The following is a 22,950-nucleotide window of genomic DNA, read 5'->3' on the forward strand; positions in this document are numbered from 1 at the left end:
TTTGCAGAACCATATTTAAGGTTAAAACTTAAAAGTTTAGTCCATGCTCAGACTTCTTGACAGAACACAAAAATGACAATTGAAATGTGCACTAGAATCTATGACACACGTTATAAACAGGATCATTCGTATATTCACTACCACTCTATTCTACACCACTTGCTGAAGCCACAGGAATTTCTAAATCAACTTTCTGGTTAGGATACTGCCGTTTGCACATTTTTAAGCCATTAAACACTTACTTTATAAGCTCATATCCACGGAAGCAATCTCTCTTGTACAAGCTATGACTGGGAAGATGTGCTAGTTTTCCACAATGACTTCAAGACGAGCAAAGGAAATGCATGATCCTTCTAACAAATTCCTGATAGGCGCTGAACTAAATCAGAATGCAGTGTGGCCACCCTGTTTGACATCCAAAGAAACAAACAGCAGCTTAATTGAATATCTCAAAACCATTCTGTTCTACCAAAATCAGGATACAACCCGATGCAATAACAACAAACCTTGTAAGCCACTATGTGTGCCACAGGAAGCCCTTGGCTACCACACCTTGCAAAGAGAGAAACATCACCAATAAGATCTAAGACCTTATGACGACAAGGTTCATCTTCAAAACATTTTCTTCCCGACTTTTATACCCATAAAATCAAACCAAACTGTCATTGCAGGTCAGCTCAATCCACACGTCATTGCCTAAATCAAGTACAGTTCAACTTCAAATTAAACTGAGTTGCACAAATTCCAAAACTCGCATAAGCAAGTGCATATAAATTCTCTATGACGACAGTTTGCAGGAGTTCAACCGTGTTTAATATTAAGTTGAAATGAGTGTCAGTTAAGCAAGTTTAGTAATGTTTTTTCATTGATAGTCAGTGGGCTAATTATTTTCAACATATTTAGTCATTCAATCTATACAAGCATTTACTAACTTCTAACAGAAATAGAATATCTCATTCGTACCTACAAACAATTGCATAGAGTAAATACAGTTGCGACTTGCAATCCAACTCCTTCTATCGCCTCCACCCACTCACTTGCTGACCCATCAAAGATAGGAACCTGCATATGATTTTGAGCTACTATTAGTTATCACTCTCTTATAATCAATAATAACAGATTCAAATCTTACTCCTGCTTCCACAAATTTATACCAACCTCTTGCCTATATCAAATTGATTTCAAATTATGCTCCTTAGTTATAAATTTTTCTACCCTTGTACCATATTAACTTTTTTCTCTAACAAATTTAGTCCAACAAATGCAGTAAAAATCGAAATTCACAATCAAACTGTACCAACATCCACACTGCAGTCCTCGGGATTCGAATTGTTGCAATCTCAATCCTGCAATTATCAACCTCCATAGCTTCCGGAGCCGATAGCAAGTGCTCAACAGTTAGAACCCGAACCCCATCTTTACATAGACTAGTGCAGAGAGGCGAATCCTCAGCAAACTCGATTGAAGCTCGAATAAGAGAGTTGACAGAAAGTCAAAGTACCTTCCTTTTTTTCCGGTGAACTCCGGCCACAGTTTCACAGTGGAGAGCTTGCCGCTGTGCAAGCACTTCCCCTTGCGCTCTATGCATCCCGCTATGGTTTGCTGAAACAGACCGGTCTGAAATCAGAGGATATAGTCACGGTCAGAAAGTGACCCGAAAAATGATAAAGGGACAATGAGAGAGAGAGAGAGATGAGTTTTGAAAGTTGTTGACATTGATTCACACAAAGCCAATTAAAGACCTAATTAACTTTCAGGCAGAAAAACAAGAGCCGCTACCAGGACCCAGATAATCAATTCCCATTGTGATCCATCAAAGCCCCTCAAACCCCAATTTGACCACTTGATTCCTAGCGCCATCAACACTAAGCTCAAAACATTGGATATCATAACAAATAGTAGCTTTGCTGAGATTGGCAACTGAACCAACCACCCAATTGGCCAAGAAAACAAACGAATGATCAAAATCAAACTAGACAATACAATACAAGTTTCTGCTGTAACTAAACAAACATATAGAGAAAGAGTTTGAATTCAAATATGCCGTGTAGCATCCAAAGCAAACAAAGAAGACAACTAACCGAAATGGTGTAGACTTTCGTTCACTTTAACTAATAGAGAGACTGGCCTGTGTTTGAAAATTGCTTTGCCCAAGTAAGGTTTCAATCCAGGTGAAACAGTAAGAATTAAAAAAAAGTAAAAAACTTGCCCAAGTTACTATTTCCAACAAGCATGGGCGGTGTGACGCACGCGCTGGTATTGGTAGATAAAATAGAGAAAAAATAAGAAAGGGAGAAGAGGCTTTGCCCGCTTGTAGCTTTGCCACCCCTTTCTCTCTCTCTCTCTCTCTCGGAGACACCCCAAAGTTTCAGAACCACCAAAACTCCAATTTCCCAAAACAAACGCAACTCAAATTTCTCTCTCCTTCTCCATTCTAGGGTTTCCCAATTCGGCTCAATTCGCCGTTCCCGGAGCCACATTCCGAGCTTCGGTACTTCACGGGCATTGCTCCGACCTCTCCGATTGTCGCCGCTCGCGGATTTGGATGCTCCGCTTAGGGTGCGGACTGAGGTGAGGTCATCTTCGCTTTTGAATTTTGAATTTGTTCTGGAGCGGTTCGATCAAAGCGTCTTCTACTGTAGCTTTTGGCTTCACCTTGAGCTTGTTTTTTGGTTTAGGGTTTGGGATTATTGTACATTGCTGCGTTTTTTTTTTATCTTGATGGTGAGTTCGTGGTTTGAATTGGGAGAGGACTATGTGTTTGAATTACTGCTTAATTTTGTTTTCAATTGGTGATGTTAATAATGGTGAAATTGCTGCTGTTGATTTTGATGAATGTTTTGGTGTAAAATGCCGCTGCGGCGGAGATTTTGTTTGGATATAGTATGGTAATGCTTTGGTGGATGATGTGTAGGATTTGTGCATGGATTAGTTCGGCAGTGGTGGGAGATAGTATTGTTGACTGGTAGGATAGGAATCGATGGTTTGCTCGGTTGGGAGTGGGAGGATGGCGGTGTTGGCAAGGCTTCTTGCGGGTGGGAGTGTGTCACAAGGACTTGCAGGTACTGTGAGAATTTTCAAGGGGGTCTGTGAGGCATGTAGTGTTGTGCATTGTGTCGGGCAGGCTACTTTTTCCGGCCTCTACTTTGTTTGGCTGACTTTTCTTTGGATTGTTTTGTATCATACTTATTTATCTGGGCAGAGGAAGTTCCTCATCAGAAATCCGCGGCTCATTTGATTTACAGGGAGTTGATTGAGGCAAACGATGCAAATCTGCTTGACGAAGAAGGTAATTCAAAATCTTGTCATGCTTAGAAACAAATTATTCAGTATTCACATGTATGGTACTTAATTCAATGGATGCATAGTAGATGTTGTGGGCAGTAGCACGAGTACTGTGCTAATACTACCAGTTAATGAAATGTTAGGGGATGTGCATGTGCTGCCTTGACTGAAGTATGAAAGTCTAGAATCCTTGGATTAAACTTTGTCGCTAAATTATGCATCTTGGTGCTTAAAACTCTTTTGTAACATTTTATCATTTGACTGAAGCTTTTCAGAGCTTGTAGTTTCATACACTCTTGATGACTTCCATTTGGGTCTGCAGATATGCACGTGTTTGATTTGGAGCCGATGACTGATACTTTGCTTTTGGTAAGCTCAAGTCTCGTAATTTGTTTGCTCTTTCTGTTTGTGGTCTTTTGTACATTACATATGAATATTTGAATCTTCAAGAAACTTTCTTGTGATTTCTGGTGATATATATGGACTCATGCATGTTAGATATGATGGTTTCTATTCTTCAATGTTGAATGGTTGGTCTATGCTTCAGTAAAAAAGAAAATTGATGCCTAAATGACCCTACTGATTTGGCTATCGAATTGAGACTTACTGTCACTGTATGCTCAGATATGCTTATACAGTGTAACTTACTGCTGTTTTAATTGTCACTGTGAAGGTATGTTGCAATGCTTGTAAAAAGCCAGTCAAGGCTAGCCAATATGCTGCCCATTCAGGTTCGTAGGTTTCTCTATCATCCATTTTATGTGTGTGGTTATTTATTTATTTATTTATCTATTTATATCTATTTTATATTATTTCTCCTTTCCCTGGGTGTGTTTCTGTGTTGGCCCATTGGTCTTGCATTTGATACTTTTTAGCAGCCATAGACGTTCATGCAATCATGCACCCAAAGAAAATTTGAGAATACAAATATAAATGGATGACCATCGGAAACACGCAATAAGTTAGAAATTTATGCCTTTACTGTTGAAACTTGTATTCGTGAAATTATATCAGAGGTCAAATAATTTTTCAGTCATTCATCTCTTTACTCTCTCAATGAACATATGGCCTATTCAACAAAAAGTCATCATCTGCTTAGCTCAATTATAATCAGGTCCTTTTAATCACAGAAATGTCCTTATTCCTTAATCATGTTTCTTGGCCGGCATGTTGTTTTAATATTTTTTTTATTTACTTATTGTCTAATAGATTGCTTCCTACATCTCTTTATATGCACTTTATGCTGGTTGTATTCTGAGATCAAGTGAATTTCAGTACTTTGCAGGTCATTGAATTCTGCACAGGAAAGTAATCTGGAGCTTGATGGTATTGGGCAAAGAAAGCCTCCAAGGAAGGAGAGGAAAAAGTTATCAATTGCATATGCCCGTATCCTTGACGTAACTTCAGTTGTCAATATACTGTTTTCTTGGCAATTCAGGCATCTCAGCCATTTTCATAAAGTTTTTTTTTTGTGAGCCAAGTTGAATTTAGGTTCCCCAAGTACTTTGAGAGAGTTTAAGATAATCATTACTTTTAAAAAACTTCGTGAGTCTGTTGCCAGTATCATCTTAAAAGTAGTATGTTTGGATTTCTGAGCTAGATGCTAGTTTGATTACTTGATATGACAATTGGATAGTTCTTAACCTTTCTTAGACCAGTCCACATCAGTTAGAGAGCTGCAAACGTCTGAATCTGCAGATTATGTCGCTGTGTCTCAACCTCAGTTGGATGGGAAAATAGGAATGAATTCTTCTTGCGGTGTGGGCGCAAAAGGTAACGCTTTCATACTCTTACAGTTTTACTGTTGTACATCCATTTTCAATGCTTTCTTACCTGATGTTGGATTTCTTTTTCTGTTAAATTGCTGTTCAATTAAATAAGTATCTCATTCATATTACCTAATAGGGAATTCAGCATTTGTTAATACGACCCATATGATGGATGGTTCAGGTGTTAGCCCTGAAAATACCAATTACTCAACAAGTCTGCTGCATCCTCCAACAAAACGGTTTAAAATGTAAGCTTTTTAATTGTTTGCTAGTTTATTGATGTGAATATCAATCATCTGAGTATCTTAGGACATTATATGAGTACCTTATGTTGAGCAGTATTTTGCATACTTCCCTGGCTCTGTCATAAGTTAGTTTTCTGGTTCTCTTAATTGCTTTGATTTTATGCACAGCCACATACTGTGCAGTCAACTTTCGCTTTCCTCGTTTACGGGAGCTAGTACTTGAATGTAGTCCTAGTGGATGCATTTATCATTCAGTGGGGTAGTATAAATGTTTAGATAATTGGTTCTGACTAATGTGATCCTTGAAAAAGCATTTTTCATTTATATATGAGTCTGTGGCTTCTTTGGCTTCTCATGCTTTTATGACTGATAGACTTGAAATTCCTTTATTCACCCTCTTGTAGGATGGCAGGTGAGCAGCCACTACTGTCAGATGATCTGGGAACAACATCTGTCGTATCAGAACTCAGAAGTACTCAGGAAGCATGTCCATGTGAGGCTAAATTCTTAGTTTCCCATTTAGAATAACGCTTTCAGAAATATATTAGATAGGGTATATATATTGCTCTCAATAATGAAATAAGTAGCTAATATCAGGTGTCAATACTCTTAAATGTTGCCACTCTAGCTAAGGTGAATTTATAGGGGATTTACAAGGATACATTTTGCATGCAAAGCTACCCTTGTTAATTGGGAATTAATTTACCAAATTGTTTCAAAATATCGAACTCGGTACGAGTGGGTTTGTGGCTTTATTTACACAAATTCAAAAAACTTTTATTTTCCACCCCTCCCACCTAGCTGAAAAGAGAAGACTGGTATTAGAAATTTAGAAGGAACAACATGTGATTATTTTTTTACTTTTAATTTTTCACTGTTTTTAAAAAAAAAAACTTGATATTTCTAATCTAATATGTGATGATGTTCTGAACTGTTGATGACTGTTGCCTTAAGAATAGAATTTGATAGATTCTGGAGCTTTTACAACTGAAGCTATATATAGGTGTAGTTACGTATATTACATGTGTGCAGACTCCAAAAAGATTTCTGGAAGTGAAACACCTAATGATTCTGCTCTCATAAGAAGTCTGGTTGTGAGCGTCAGTTGTATAGATTCATTTTTATCATTGTGCAATTTCCCATGTTTCTACTTCAGCATACCAAATATGAAAAATGAGGTCTGTTTTATTAATAAGAAAAAAGAACAAATGTTACCAAATAGATTATTTTGAATTTAAGTGAACTGCTTGGGAAAGTTTATCCAATGATCCTTTGTTTCCTATTTGTCTGTTCTCTGTTCAAATGGCAGCTGACAAATTAATTTGTGTTTTATCAGACTGTCCTGCTCCGCTTGCTACAAAAGTATATTACTCACAAAGAAGTAATCGACTCCGGACAGCACTTTGTCATATTTACTCTGAGGCAGTGACATCAAATAAGGAGCCTTGCAATGTAATGGTGAGCTCAAGCATATCAAAGTGTTGATTGAACTGTACACTTCTATTGGCATTACCTGAAAAAAAAAAAGTTAACTTCTATTGCCAAACAGCTAATTTATTGCTGTTATCACTTAATTGAGAACAGAGGGATGCACAGTCTTTTCCTTCTATACAAACACCTGATCAAATTCTCGCACAGCCTATAAAAGCTTGCTTGGAGAAACCAATAGATTCCATGCCTGCTGGTGACCTCTCAAATCAATTTCCCGTTGATAATGTTTCAAGGCCTCAGGCTGCAGGTGTAGGTTTGACAAGAAGCAAACTTATTTCCAAACCTTATTCTTTTAGCTCAGGTATTTTCACTATATCTTTTTTTAATTTTTAAAGTTTTAACTTTTCAATGTTTCATTTGTCTGTGTAGTTTAGATCTTTTGCTGTTGATATGATAACTTGTTAGTACAACGTTGTTATAGAGCATGTTATTGGTTTTGCAGGACAGTCGCTGGGAACCATGCAACAACGAAATGGCAGAGTTCCTGTTGTATAGGAGTCATGAAGGTGTTAACTAACCAAATATGTGAGTTTAGAATTTAGGATTCTTTTTTGATATTGACTGAGAAAATCATTGAAATCCATTCTAGGAATCTGCATTATTGTCAGTCCACACCTATGTTTAGTTACAAATCGCTGTCAGAAGATTTCTAAATCTAGCTTTCTGTATATATAAAATTTATTTGTTCCATGCGTTTTTGTTTCCTGTTTTCGTTGAGCCATAAGTCCTATCTGTGACACGCTATCTATTACGTGGATAGAGAGGGAAAAGTTTAAATGCTTAAGAGCAGCCACATGCGTGTTGCCTTTTCCCACTGTTATAACTGTTATCCAGTTATAATTAGTATCTGTTAGTTTCTGTAATATTTCAAGGCCCTAGTAATAACACTAAAGAGAATAGTCATGTAGCGGTATTGTTTTCAGTTTTCACTTGTCTATTTTTCCTTATTACTATTGGTGGTAGTAGTAGTAGTGGTGGAAGTAGTATAAAGTGGCAGTGATTGCATTAGGAACAAGAGATTAGTATGTGAGTTTTGGATTGGTTTCCTGATTAGATAAATAAATGATGTTGATGTATTTAGCTTGATGTCATGGCTCATTAGCAGCTCCTCAAGAATGCTAGTATATGCTCGAAACTGCATTATATTGCCCTGTAGCTATCTACTAACTTATACGGGGACATGTTGCTCTCAGTTGGTAGGACATGATAAGTTTCTTCTATATTGAGACTTGATAGTGACACAAGAATGCTAGTAATGTCAAAATATCTTGGTCATATAACTTCCAGTGAGCAGCTTGCTCTCTTTTCCCATGAATATTTACCGTCTGCTGTTGCTGAATAGAAGGGTATGCTGAACCCCATATCGAATACTTTGTGGAAAATTGAGCACGCTGGGAAATATTGCCCGTGTAGCACGCTAGAGGCTCACTACAGTGGTTAATTAGGATTTCAGTTACCAAAAAGCTTCTGTATGGCATGAAGTTTTTTGAAGATCACAACAGTCTTAGAAATGTAGAATGAAGGTCCATACCTCACACAAGGGAATGGATTCAATCAGAGCAGGGTTAGTGATACACCAGCATTTCTTCAAAACTGGGCTCTCTGCATACAAATCAGAAAATAACAGAGAAGAAACTAGGCTCGTGCGGCCGATTGACACTGGAAAAGAATGATATGGAAGCTAACAGTTTATATGCACACTAGTTCCAGTTGTCCCTGCACCTAAATTCACTGGCTTGTTATAAGAGTAAACAGCAAGCAAGCTAGTAGGCCTCAAACTTGACCACCTACAAATACCATGCATGCCAAAGCTGATTTCCTCCTCCAAATCATTAAAACACTCAAGTAATGGCCGAGCAAAAAAGATACGCTCACCATCTGATGCTAGCACTTCTAGCACTTCAATCCCCTGAGCAGATAAAGAACGCAGGAGTTTAAGCCAGAAAAGTCAGGACACGAACTACAATCGAGAATAGGGATCGTCAACGGGTCAGGCTTTAATACATTTAGATAAGTGATGGGCCGAGCTGGGTATTTTCACAAATATGAAGATCTAAACCCGCGCCACCTAAAGCGGGTCTTGCGGGCTTTTACAGGTCGGGTCTTGCAGGCTTGTATTAGAAAAAAAAACATAATACTCTTATTTAAGGGTTTGGAACAATAAAAAAATTATTAGAAAATATTCTTAAAAAAAGTCACAAATAAATTGTAGTTTCGAAATATTGTCGATCGACACGAGTAGATGTGATCGATGTATATATTTAGGGACCTTGTAAAACATGGTTTGACCGTCCGTACCTACAGTCAACTAAAAAAGAGGCGTTTTGACATATTAAAAAATCTCATTAATCGGGGCTTTGCTAAATGAGTTTCCTCGTTTCGACCACGCATGATCGGTGACAAAAATTAGGTGATTTCAAATATGTAAACAACTTTCGGCATTTGCATCTTGGTAATGGGTCATCTCTTAGGACATATTAGTGGTTTTTGGTTTACCGAAAATTCCAACGGTCAAACGAGATCTGAATTAGATGAAATTTTAAAATTGTCACTAAATATATATATACCGATCACATCGGATGGTGTCGATTGATTCCGAGAAGTTTCCTTCATATAGTCGCTTCATAATGCGATAGTTTTATTATAAACATAATATAAAGGTTATGATATATTAGTGGACACTACAGCGATCGACAACTTCAGTTCGAAATATCGTCGATCGACACAAGCAGATGTGATCGATATATATTTAGGGAACATGTAATAATTTCATCCATTTTGGACATAGTTTGACCATCTGTACATACGGTCAATCACAAAAGAAACGTTTTGACATATTAAACCCCCCCCCATTGATTGGAGATTTGCCAAATGGGTTTTTTCGGTGCGACTGCGCACGATCGGTGACAAAAATTAGGTGATTTCAGGTATGCAAACGGCTTTCGGTGTTCGCATCTTGGTAATAGGCTTTCCTTTAGGGCATATTAGTGGTGTTTTTGGTTTACCGGAAATTGCAATGGTCAAACGAGGTTCGAATTTGATGAAATTTTAAAAGAGTCACTAAATATATATACCGATTACATCGGATGGTGTCGATCGATTCCGAGAAGTTTCATTCATACAGTCGCTTCATAATGCGATAGTTTTATTATAAACTTTAAATAAAGGTTATGATACATTAGTTGACACTTCGGCGATTAACAACTCCAGTTCGAAATATAGTCAATCGACACCAGCAGATGTGATTGGTATATATATTTAGGGAACCTGTAAAAATTTCGTCTGTTTTGGACATGGTTTGACCATTCATACCTACGGTCAACTAAAAAAGAGGCGTTTTGACATATTAAACCCTCATTGACCGGGGCTTTGCCAAATGGGTTTCCTCGATGCTACCGCGCACGATCGGTGACAAAAATTAGATGATTTCAGATATGCAAACGGCTTTCGGTGTTCGCATCTTGATAATAAGTCTTCTCTTAGGGCATATTAGTGGTTTTTGGTTTACTGGAATTCTAATGGTTAAACGAGGTCCGAATTGGATAAAATTTTTATAGGGTCCCGAAATATAAGTATCAATCACATTGGCTGATGTCAATTAATCCCGAGAAGTTTCCTTCATATAGTCACTTCATAATGCGATAGTTTTATTTTCAACCTAGTATAAACTATAAAGGTTATGATACATTAGTAGACACTTCGGCAAGCAACAACTCTGGTTCTATATACGGTCAATCGATACTAGAAGATGTGATTACTATATATATTTAAGGACCCCGTGAAAATTTCGTCCGTTTTGGATATAGTTTGACCGTCTTTACCTATGGTTAACATAAAAAGAGGCATTATGACATATTAAAACCCCATTGACCGGGGATTTGCCAAATGAGTTACCTCGGTGTGTCCGCACACGATCGGTGACAAAAATTTGATAATTTCAAATATGCAAACAGTTTTCGACGTTCACATCTTGGTAATGGGTCCTCCTTTAGAGCATATGAGTAGTGTTTAAGGTTTACCAGAAATTCTAATGGTCAGACGAGGTCCGAATTAAATGAAATTTTAACATGGTCCCTAAATATTAGTACCGATAACATCAGCTGATGTCAATTAATCCCAAGACGTTTACTTCATAATGCTACAATTTTATTTTAAATCTAGTATAAAGTTATAGTATAAAGAAATATAAAATTTTAAATCTAGTATTATTGATATATATAATATTTTATGTGTAATTATTACCAAAAAGACATATAATTGATATATGTATAATTATATTATATGCATGTATAGTATTTTATTACTTGGCGGAGTTTTACAGGCCGGGCCGGATTTTACACCTCTAAACTAAGCCTGGCTCTTTACCTACAGAAACGGACTTTCTCGCGGGCCCGGCCGGGTAAAAACCCAACAAGCTTGCGGGCCTCAGCTGGCTTTTCGGATCAAGAAGACACCACAAAAATTACTACAAGGCCAATACAACCTAACATGAGTGCTTATGTATGCATCCTCACAGAAATTACATCAAGTTTCTGGTTTCATTTGATAACTCCTGTGCATACACACAATGTTTTAATTCTTAGGGCTCCATTTTAGTTTTAATCAAATTGATGGATTCCGCAGAAGAGAAAAGAAAACATCAAGAAAAATTAAAGGTAGAGCTGATCACACAACTCAGACATCACACCATTCATTCCTTTGGGCGCATCAAATTTGACAATACAATCTTAAAAAAAACTAATGTAATTAAATACACTGATATGAGCACTTTATGCGACGTTTTTAACATGTTTTTATCTTAATTTGTACTTTGCTTATCCATTATTATTGTACAATTGAGTCATTGAGTCGCAATAAGAGTTTCGGTAGGTATTTGATGCATTTTTGTGCTTACATGAGTTAAAAACGCATAATTGGTCTAGACTCTAGAGTCCTACTTTGACTAAGAATCCTTGTTAGGTTTCGAAACTAATTATCTTTTACTTATGATTTTATTTTCTTATTTTGAGATTGGATTGAAGAGATAATTAAAGAAAAATAGATTGAGCCAAGTCATGCAACAATTAAATAGAAGATGATCATTAAAGGCATAAAACATGGCATGATTTAAGGAATAAAGCATGGCATGATTTAAGGAATAAAACATGGCATGATTTAAGGAATAAAACATGACATGATTTAGGGAGATAAAGCAAGTTTAAACCCTTCATCTTTCCTTTATATATACATGGCTTCACTTCTCAAATAAAATCACTTCTCATTTGCATTCAAGAGCCAAAACTCTAGCAAAATACTACCTCAAACATTCTTCACCAAAAACAGCAAGTCGTTCTCCCCCTATACAAATTTCATCTCCACCGAAATCACAATTGAAGACACACCTCCAAGGTTCCTACAACGTGTGATTCTCGCAACTCATCTTCATGGCTCTGCTAGTTTTTGATTTTCTACAATACTTTTTCTATGAAGATTGTAGTATGATGTTTGTGTGAGATTATTATTTTGTATTAAGAATCAAAATTTTCAGATTGTCTTATTGGATTTTTGGTTCTTTGCCGAATCGATGGTTTCCTATAATTATTGAGTTTGTATTTCTATTGTTGTGTTCTAATCATCTTTCTCATACTTTTAGATAATTTTCAGATATGTGCATATGAATTTAGTGCTGGGATGCAGTCCCTAAGATTGTGTTTGAGTGCTAGATTCATCAATCATATTGACATAAATCGAGTCATGCCCTAAGTAGGTTCGATTTGTGTTGATTAAAAGTGGTAAAAATTCTGGAAATTTGCATGTGAAACTATGGTGGGTGACGCCATACATGAAACATGTCTCCAACAAAGATTTGGTACTTCAATGTAATCTTGTTTGATTTTTACTCTAAGTGTTATTGAATTCGATTACATGCAAATTTAGATTAGGCCCTAAGTCAATCTAAATGTTAATTGAAATCTTGCATGATTAGATGATCCCCTAAGGCTCTAATTGTATTGGTGTCTAAAAAGTATGTAATTGGTTAAATTAGAATGCATGATAGGTTTGAACTTGTAATTATGTGGTGTAATGGTAAAATTGGTTTAAGTTTGTTAAAGAGAAGTCGATCATGTAAATAGTAATTTAGGTTTTATTTTAGTAGTTAATAATCAATCTCAAACCCCCCATTATTTGTTAACACTAAAAGTTTAGAGTTCCCTTCAATTCCCCGGACTGAACGATCCCTGCTTATTCTATACTAACGATGATGTTTTACAGGATTTATTATAGACGGTTTAACAAACGCTCTATCACACACACAGTAAGAGTATGGTTTCAATTCACATATGCGGGCAAAGCATATGGCATCAAAGTCTCAAAATGAACTAGCAAACAAAAGCGTTGAGAAGATGTTCTAATTTTTTTTTTAAATGAGGGCTTGTGAGGCAAACCTCGAACCTTAATTGATGAAATTGACGAATACAAGGGGGGACATAAAGCCTAAACTCCTGATTACAAAGATTTGAAATAATATCAGACATCTCTACAAACTTGTATTCAACTAGGCATCAACTAGCAAAGAGTGCGCTAACGGCTACTCTATTTGCTTTCGAATAGCGGTGACATACCGGAAAGATAACTCCACTACTGCGAAGCATAATTAACAATAACACAGCTTTCCCACTATGTTTCCGCCAGAAAATAAATCTGGCGACATTTAACTTCACCCTGCCACTAGGCGGCAACGACCATTTGACAAAACAAGGAACTCGCCGCCTACCTAGAGCAGACAAGGCATTAAAAGTGTACTCACAGACACGAAGCCCGACTAGACCTACACAACTGAGGTAGGACCTTATTTCAAACAAAACACACAAACAAAAAATGAACATAAAAGCATTAGCTAAAACAAAATACCGGGCATGACTCAGCATTGGAGCCCAACCCTCATTACTAGCCCAGATCAGGCCCATCAGATGTGACCAGGCCCAAAAGAGGGCATCATGAAGGTCAATGACCCTCACAGCCAACCACGCCAGCACCGTCGTCCCTCCCTGCTCGCATCTCGACCATCGACACCGTGCGACCACCAAAGCGTTGCCATAATTCTCCCCACGACGGCCAGCCTCCATCAAGCACCACGGGTTACCCGGATCGTTCGCACCCAGATCTGGACGGATACTCCAAGGTGCACGGTTAGCCAGATCTAAAACAACACCGGAATCGATCTGGATCTGGAAGCAGACAAATTCCACATCGATGCAACGATCCCTCCTTCCGTCGGCGATCCCACCCCCCAAGAACAACATCAACGAAGCAAGACCTCGAACCTGAGCCACATCCATGGAAATCCTCTCCGGTCCGTCCACCTCCATCAAGGACACAACATTTACCGTCAATGCAGACGGAAGCTAGGCAGCCCCGTCCGATGACAACGCCGCTAGGGCGCGCGCCGGACAGAGGATGAGAAGTTTTCGAGAGAGTGCTCTTCCTTCTGTTTTTTTTTTCCTTTACCCTGGTACTTTAGCTTGCCAAAAGTCAGATGTTTCAAGTTGTTCTAATTTTAAGTTAAACAATGATGCTGCAAAACTCACGAGGAGTCAATCATGTAGATTACTTCCATTGTTACTTGCATGTTTTATGTATGTTGAATTTCTTAATTCTTTGTCGTGCATGGTAGTGTGGGCACTGGTGTTGGCCACCATGGGAGCGCTAATGGAAAGAAGTACGTACCACAGCTAACCTGACTCTCTCCTTGATTAACTATCATTGATCACTCTCTTGTTCGAATGTCGCACTTGATTATGTCTTGGTCCTGAAGCCTAAAATAAAAGACGTCCCCGTCATCTGGGTCGAAAGCCACCGGTACCATATAAACCCTTCCAACCTGATCATAGGGAGGCATTTCTTCATCATCGAGTGTATAACTATCCACCAATTCTACTTGGCCGGTTCCTTCATTGATCATGGTCACCTCATCTACACTCAAATCACGAAAAAATACAGTGCGTGACCATGAGACGTAATCACACAACCGCAGACACCCTCGACTAGTTACACCATGACACGGAGGCCCGTAGTTCCCAGCAGACTTGTCAACTTTGATATAATGGCATCGGTAGATATTATCATCATTCAAGTCATCGCCACCAGTAGTGCTGCTGCTATTGATGCTACTTTTGCTCTTGTTTATCACGAATGGATCCAAGCCAATAAGAAATTGATCAACGACATCAGACCAATAATTTTCACCCTTACTCCACCAGTATAACATTCCATTATAAGCAAAGCTGGACCGGCCATCAATGTCATCAAATCTAAACTCTGATGGGGATAACATAACTCCTGACTCGCTCCATTCACCTGTGTCGGAAGAGAAGATATGCATTTTGAATGTCTTTGACAATGTTCTTAGCTGATCCCAATGACAAACTATCCTCACAACCTTGCATCGATACTCAGAATTAACCTTCACGAAATTGTGTTGGTCTTTGTTTTCACCGTAGTCATAATATGGACAGTCGCTGATAAATCCTACTGCTACATACTTGTTGACAACTTGAGGAGCGGGAGGAAGACGAACCGATTGGATTGTGTATGGATAGCAGATGTAGTAATCGCGTTGCTTAACCGTAAGTCCACTTGCGCAGCACAAACCAAGTCGTTATAGGTGCCTACCACAACAGGTTCTTCTTTCAAAGGGTATGAACTCACGAGTTTATTAAATAAAAGAGCCAATGGCTTGGATGAGGTCGACATTCTAGGAAAAAATTCTTGGCCTTGGTAGTTAATCAAATTGCGCATTATAGACTTTATAGTACCTTGTGCTTGCTTATCACACAGAAATCGGCGAATAAAATGAACATCAGATATTAGAGTGCACCAACGCTTACACACAAACTTGCCTTGAGAAACAAATTTGTAGCGAAGAAGCCTACAAAGAATTTCAACCAAAATAGGGTCAGGGAGATCATCGATACAAGCATTCTTCGATTCCGATGAGGATGGCCTTGTTGATGTTGCTGATGATGATCTTGATAATCTTATCGAGTGGTTGACTGCTCGGCATATTTCGTTGTATCTTCTTTTGGTACTCATGGAGTCATGGCGGCAGAACTGATCTTTGATAAGAGAACTAGCGAGCCCAATACTGGTTGAGCCAAATCTAAACTATTGCTTGTATATGTGTGTATAATACTAGTTAGTGTGGATGCGCTTTGCCGCGGCTTTGTAGTCGCACTATGCATTTTCTATATCGAACTCTAAAATGTCAAAACAACATCAGAAACATTCGCATATATTTATAACAGCTCAGATATATATGAATGAGTCATATATATTAATAAACATAACATAGTCATTACAAATGAATGTTTATTGGCCTCCACACAAAACTATAGCATAATAGTCATTACATATGAAGGTTTACATAGTCATTACATATAACCTTAGTATGAGATAAATTCAATATCAAATTAAGACATTTTATGTAGAAAAAAATAACTGACAATTTGAATAGTTGACTGAAGAGTGTCATGTATGACATCAGAAGATGTGAAGCTGTGTCTTAGATTTTAGATTGAATTTTTGATTCTCCCTTATACCTATTCGATCCAAATACCAAATTAGAATGAATTTATCATTTGGAATAATATAGGCTACCCAGCAAGAAAGCTCATCATGGCAAGCTAATGCATAAACGATAAACATGAAAATCCTTGGAAGTTATATTACATAATGTTGCAGGACACAAAACTCAATAACAACTCCATGTTGGTACCAAAATGAATGACACAACATATCAATAAATTTCAAAAAAGTGAATTCAAATTCAAGTAGAATATAAAACCCACATATAACATTCAAAAGGAGGATGTATTTTTAGTGATGGACTATATATTTAACTGTGACGGAGAAATTGCTGCTTGTATCAGTCTATTTCATTGAGAAAGCTATTGATTTTCTGTCTCTTGTTATTTATGGGAAAGCACACAGATATCTACTGCAAAGAAAGATAACAATTGATACTGTTAAACATTGAATTCAATCAAAACAAAAGATGGCCACCAGTAAAACACATATCCACATTAAATCATCAGATCGAACTATCAATCAAAGACACAAAGATAGCTGACTACAATAGAAAAATATTCTTATGCATAACCAAAGCAATATGTTCTTTATTATGGGTCAAACTGTCATCCGATAAAAATGCAAGGACATAATTGAACTAAATCTTTTACATTGGATAAAACAACAACTATACATGGACAACAAAAAACATGGATATAACCTTTCTAAACTTGAGCTCCGGAATTTCTAAAAGCATGAAAAATGAACTTAACCAAACTGACCCTTTCATTTGAATATACAGTAAGCTAGCTATTGATCAGACCCTTTCAAAGTTAGATATACCACAACTGCATATACTTTGCTCTTTTGGTAAGGTCCAAATGCAGTAATTTTGAAATCATGTAGACTTGATGAAATAAGTGAACACATAATAAATGGAATCATGTTTTTCTAATATTTCCTTTTATTCTTTTATTGTCACACAGTCCCCAAATTCGAAACACATATCCTCGCATCAATATACCATATATGGGAATTCAAAAAGAATATGCTACTGAATTCACAAACAGATTGTTGAAAATGAGATAGCAAGCAAACAACCAATCTACTATTGGATTTCAACATATTAAAGGCATCAGTACATATATGCAGCACATATGTAGGAGTAATGAAATTCAATATATAAAGAGACCAACAATTGAAAAATGATAGGAGAATAGAAATACCTCAAGCTATCTTGACAAAGTTTTTTCTATTCCATTGTAGACGTTGACCAAAGCTTGAATTTTGTTATTCTCCCTGAAACCTATACAATCCAAAAACAAAATTAAAATGGATTTATCATTTGGAATAATCTAGACTACGCAACAATGAAGCTCATCATGCCAAGCTAATCTATAAACGATAAACATGAAAATCCAAGGTCCTGATACCTGTTTAAAATTTTAAAAGAACCCAATTTTAAACTAAGAGTCACCTTTCAGTTTAACATCACTTTTTAACACAGAAATCAACCCCAGATGATTGATGTAGCCTGCAAAAACCAATGTTCTAAAAAGCGATTGCCTAGGCGGCGCCTAGGCGCTAGGAGGCGGGTCACCGTAACACTTTTTGTCTATTTGGCCATCCATAGCGTTTGAGGGATTTGGCAGCCACCTAGGCGGTCCACATCGTTCTTCAGCAGTCCGTGGCGGTCAAAATTGATAGATTTTTAAAAATAAAAAAATTAAAATGTAGTAGAAGTAAAAGAACTTCATGATGAAAATTTTATTTTGGATGATGACACGGAAGATGAGGAAGGAGAAATAAATATTGAATTTGAGTCTGATACCGAAGAAGTTAATGAAGGATTTTAAGAAGAAGAATTTGAGATTTAGTCTTACATTTGTTTTTTTTAATTTACCTTTTGTTTTAATATTTTTGTAAAGACTTTGAACTTCAGTAATTTTGAGTTTAGACTATTTTGAAAATTAATATTGAGCATTATCATATATTTTTAATCATATAGCTGATCATAAATTCTGGAGGTAATATGACTAGGAGTACCTATGAAATGTTGGATAATTGTGTAAAATAAGTATTAACAACATCATAAATTCTCATTCTTGTGCGTTCATCAAAGATAGGTGTACCATTTTCATTTTGTTTGATTACATGTTTAATGGGTAATCTCGAATTAAGAGAGATGTTTTTCCCACCAGGAATGAAGCATTCCTGTAAATCTTGTGGAAAGTATGTCAATGATTTCAGGCCGGGTGAAATTAGAATTAGTGACTATTGGCTGCCATTCATGTGGTGTAGTTTATTTAAAATTTATTGTTATGATAAATTATCAATGTTTCATTCATAGGTTTTATCGGAAGATACTAAGAATTGGTTACTAAGGCTATCGCACTGTTGTATATCTATGGGAAGAGGACGTTCTGTCCAAGTTTTAAAAGGGCGTTTCTTTGGGTGAACTATTCGGTCTACTTGCAGAGTTTGAAGTAATTGGTCTAGTTCTGAAAGTTTGCTAGAAATACTACTAGTGTCACTTTCAGAGGAGGCAGAATTGGTTTGTTGGGTATTAGTTACTGCAATTCTATTACTAGACTCAGACATATCGGTTTTTAGCGTTTCTAGCATTCGTTCTACTTTCTGGATTGAGGAAGTGGGTTTCAGGGTAGGTTTATTTTAGTCACTAAAATGAATTAAAGGAGTTTTCTGGTTTTGGTTAAGGTAAAATGTTGACTTTGGATGAAATATTGTCAACTTTTATTTCTATCTGATCTAACTGGGCTCCTATGGTTACTAGACTCTGGTTTGTGTAATTATTTTGTTCAATAATTTTCTTAATTTCTGGATTTTCAGCAACAATCTTGAAAGGTGAAGCTGTTATTAGGGAATTAAGGTGATCAATTACTATCGTTTCAACTAGAGGATGACTAGAAAGAATGGAGCTAGTGGAAGTTTTCCAGTTTTCTTTAGTTAATGTTTCGACATTTTTTTGTTTATTCAATTGGTCTATGAAATCAAGAAAGAATATCTCAGATCTTGTTTCAAGAATATGGTCTTAAGTAGTGAATCATGTCACATTGATTATGATTCTTTAACTTATAGAAACATAATTAATGTTATCCAAAAAGAAGGATTAAAAATGTGCATAGACATGAAGCTAAATGCCCAATGAAATCAGATAAGAAAACATCTAAGTATAAATTAAGAAACTTTTGTGAGCAATTTGGCTTACCACCTTTACCCCAATCTAGGAGAAAAAAGTCAAGTAATAATATTGTTCCCTATCATCCAAAAAGAAGATTTAAACATTATTAAAAAAATAAAAATAGATTTCGCAAGTATTGGTCAACCACAATGAAAGAGAAAACCTTTTGATAAAAGCAAAACTAAATGTTTTTAAGTGTAACAAAACTGGTCATTTTGCAAATGACTGCCAGTTAAAAACTATTAATCAACTAAAAATCAGTAAAGAAGAAAAAGAAAACCTTATCCAAATATATATATATATATATATATATATATATATATACAATCCTTATGAAGCTAGCTTTATTCTCAAATTACAGAGTACAGTTCTAATTCTGTCACACTTCGGTCAATTGTTTTTCATCATAGGTGATTCAATATTTAGGTATGATATATATATATATATATATATGACCAAATTGTTTTAGGATATTCACTATGTGTGTGTCTTGGTTTATTCCACTAAGGAATAGAAACATCAAGTTCCATGTAGTAATAAGTGTACTATTACAATAGAGATGGGTTTCCTAGTTACATTCATATATCATGTAATCCTCTATAAATAGAGGCTTATATCAATTAATAAGATGATCTCTCTATTCTCTCTTTATGTTTGTTATATTTCTCCTAAAACACAAATCATACTAAGTTGGGGCCTTCTTTGCCCATATCAAGTACCTCTCTAGATTGTTGCCCTAGTCAACAAATGGTTAGTATAAAATTGCCTATTTCAACAAATCTTCCCTTTTTTCAGCTCTTTTCTTCAGTTTTTTTCGTTCCACCCTTTTTAATTGTATTTTGAATTAGTCGCGAGGAGAGACAACTTAAAGCAACGATTTCAAATCAGAGAGAGAGAGAGATCTAGAGGTCGAGCTCCGCCACGATTCAAATCGGAGGTTTCACATCAGAGTTTTCAAATCAGAGTTTTAAAAACAGAGGATTAGAACAGAGTATTGTGTTTCTTTTATTGGAAATCAGTTGAACTGTTCTTTGCTTTGATAAGAGGTTTTTGATCGTCTTCATGTTTGATAATCTGATATCTTTGTTGAATCGAATTGCGATTTGCATTTTTGTATGTATTCGTTTTTAGATTTTAGATTTGGTTGTTCATCTTTGTGTTTTTGTAATTCGATTTATTTTGAAGTAGTTTTACCTACGATTATATTCGTTTCTTAATCCTTTTGTTTTGGTTTTATATGTCCATTGTGTTTATCATCATGAAGATATCTTTGAAGTTTCTTTTACTTTAAATCAAATGTTTTATGTGTTACTGTGTATTAGTAATATTTAAAGACTATGCTGCGTTTATTTGTTATTAGATATATGTTTGTACGACCACCCTGTTTAAATCTGTATATGATCATGTCCGGACTTGAGGTGAGGCCGCAACAACGGCTACCTTAGGCACCATACCTTGTCTATTTTTTTAATATATTTACAATATATTCAAACCTATAATATATTATATAGAACTTTTTTTTCAAACTATTTGATTTCCTCCACTACAATTGATTATTGATATATAGAAAAAAAATTATTGAGGCTTTTAAATTGACATGAATAAATGGGTAGTTCAATACTAGATTATTTATAGGGTTTTTTTATACTAAAATACTAGAGGGCACCATATTTGGATTCTGCCTCAAGTTTTGAAATCCCATGTTCGTCCCTGCATATGAATTTACTTTTTTTTTATGGTTCACTAGTTGTGTTGTGTTTTACTGGGGATTAGTAATATTAATTGTGTTGTCTTTGTATGCAGAACTTTGGTTGATTCTAGGGCTCGTCAACGGGTCGGGCCTTACCACATTTAAATAAGTGACATGCCGGGTTGGCATTTTCATAAATATGAAGATCCAACCCCACCCACTTATAGCGGGTCTTATGGGCTTTTACGGGCCGGGTCAGGCCTTGCGGGTTTGTATTAGAAAAAAAATATAATACTTATATTTAAGAGTGGAATAATAAAAGAATTATTAGAAAACATTCTAAAAAAATCACAAATAAATTCTAGTTTCGAAACATTATCAATCGACACTAGAAGATGTGATCGATATATATATTTAGGGAACATGTAAAAATTTCATCCATTTTGAACATGGTTTGACCGTCCGTACCTATGGTCAACCAAAAAACAGGCATTTTGACAAAGTAAAACCCCATTAACTGGGACTTTGTCAAATGGGTTTTCCCATTGCGACCACGCATGATCGGTGACAATAATTAGGTATTTCAAATATGTAAACAACTTTTGGCATTCGCATATTGGTAATGGGTCCTCCCTTAGGGCATATTAGTGGTGTTTTTGGTTTACCAGAAATTCCGACGGTCAAACGAGATCTGAATTGGATGAAATTTTAAAATAGTCACTAAATATATATACCGATCACATCCGATGGTGTCGATCAGTTCCGAGAAGTTTCCTTCATATACTCGTTTCATAATGCGATAGTTTTAGTATAAACCTAATATAAAAGTTATAATACATTAATGGACACTTCGGCGATCGACAACTCCAGTTCGAAATATGGTCGATCCACACCAGCAGATGTAATCGGTATATATATTTAGGGAACCCGTAAAAAATTTGTCCGTTTTGGACATGGTTTGACCTTACATACCTACTGTCAACAAAAAAAGAGGCGTTTTGACATATTAAAACCCCCCATTGACCGGGGTTTTTCCAAATGGGTTTCCTCGGTGCCACCGCACACGATAGATAACAAAAATTAGGTGATTTCAGATATGCAAACGGCTTTCGGCGTTCGCATCTTTGTAATGGGTACTCCCTTAAGGCATATTAGTAATGGGTTCACATTTTCGGTTTACTAGAACTTCCGACAGTCAAACGAGGTCCGAATTAGATGAAACTCTTACAAGGTCACTAAATATGTATACCGATCACATCAACTGGTTGATCCCGAGAAGTTTCCTTCATATAGTCGCTTCATAATGCGATAGTTTTATTCTAAACCTAATATAAAAGTTATGATACATTAGTGGACACTTTATGATGAGGCCTAATTGATTCCGTGCTTGCTCAATTTATCTTTTATGGACCTGGTTTTTATACTCCACTAAACGATTACATGAGTTAATCTGATTTGTGAGGAGTTATTCGTCGTCGATTTAAGATCTCTTGTCATGATGTTTTCAAGCTCCAATACGCATCTTCTTCTTGTCATGTGGTCTATTTGGAAAGTGAGGAAGATTTGAAGATGTTGTTGAGTTTTTCTATTGTGCTAAAATTTATAAGATGGATCATGTTTGCATATCTGTAGTGAATAATGTTGGAGGTGGTAGCCGAACAATAAGTGTTCTAGCGGATGATTGTTATTCTTGAATTACTTATGCATTTGATGAAAATAATT

General features: G+C 36.3%; 2 protein-coding genes across 6 annotated transcripts; one reads left to right on the forward strand and one right to left on the reverse strand.

The window, feature by feature from the left end:
* Nucleotides 1-1,623, reverse strand: LOC126792248 (probable UDP-3-O-acyl-N-acetylglucosamine deacetylase 1, mitochondrial; the record flags this gene model as incomplete). Its single annotated transcript, XM_050518710.1, is given in 8 exon segments — nt 1-396; nt 398-405; nt 507-632; nt 730-778; nt 968-1,062; nt 1,302-1,331; nt 1,334-1,480; nt 1,483-1,623. Coding segments are annotated over 8 exon segments (639 nt in total), but the record flags the coding sequence as incomplete, so codon positions are not given.
* A 700-nt stretch (nt 1,624-2,323) lies between these two features.
* On the forward strand, nt 2,324-7,484 carry LOC126791205 (uncharacterized). Of its 5 annotated transcripts, none has more exons than XM_050517626.1 (12): nt 2,324-2,571; nt 2,915-3,062; nt 3,203-3,289; nt 3,553-3,654; nt 3,959-4,016; nt 4,561-4,671; nt 4,939-5,058; nt 5,191-5,302; nt 5,704-5,792; nt 6,636-6,757; nt 6,884-7,091; nt 7,233-7,484. In XM_050517626.1, the coding sequence occupies exons 4-12, from the start codon at nt 3,610-3,612 to the stop codon at nt 7,283-7,285; spliced, it is 918 nt and encodes a 305-aa protein (XP_050373583.1). In that variant the 5' UTR covers nt 2,324-2,571; nt 2,915-3,062; nt 3,203-3,289; nt 3,553-3,609; the 3' UTR covers nt 7,286-7,484. The 5 variants fall into 5 exon arrangements, with proteins under 5 accessions (XP_050373583.1, XP_050373579.1, XP_050373582.1 ...); XM_050517622.1 differs by having other exon boundaries at nt 3,608-3,654; XM_050517625.1 differs by having other exon boundaries at nt 3,608-3,654; nt 6,938-7,091.
* Nucleotides 7,485-22,950: the final 15,466 nt, after the last annotated feature.

The sequence above is a fragment of the Argentina anserina genome, chromosome 4, assembly GCF_933775445.1.
Source record: "Argentina anserina chromosome 4, drPotAnse1.1, whole genome shotgun sequence".
NCBI lineage: Eukaryota > Viridiplantae > Streptophyta > Magnoliopsida > Rosales > Rosaceae > Argentina > Argentina anserina.

Excerpts from the sequence above, each read along its gene's own strand:
- LOC126791205 (XM_050517622.1), top strand. The coding sequence starts at position 2,981 with ATGGTTTGCTCGGTTGGGAGTGGGAGGATGGCGGTGTTGGCAAGGCTT. Across the intron at positions 3,290-3,607 it reads AAATCTGCTTGACGAAGAAG|ATATGCACGTGTTTGATTTG; the intron begins GTAATTCAAAAT and ends TTGGGTCTGCAG. Across the intron at positions 4,017-4,560 it reads CCAATATGCTGCCCATTCAG|TACTTTGCAGGTCATTGAAT; the intron begins GTTCGTAGGTTT and ends AGTGAATTTCAG.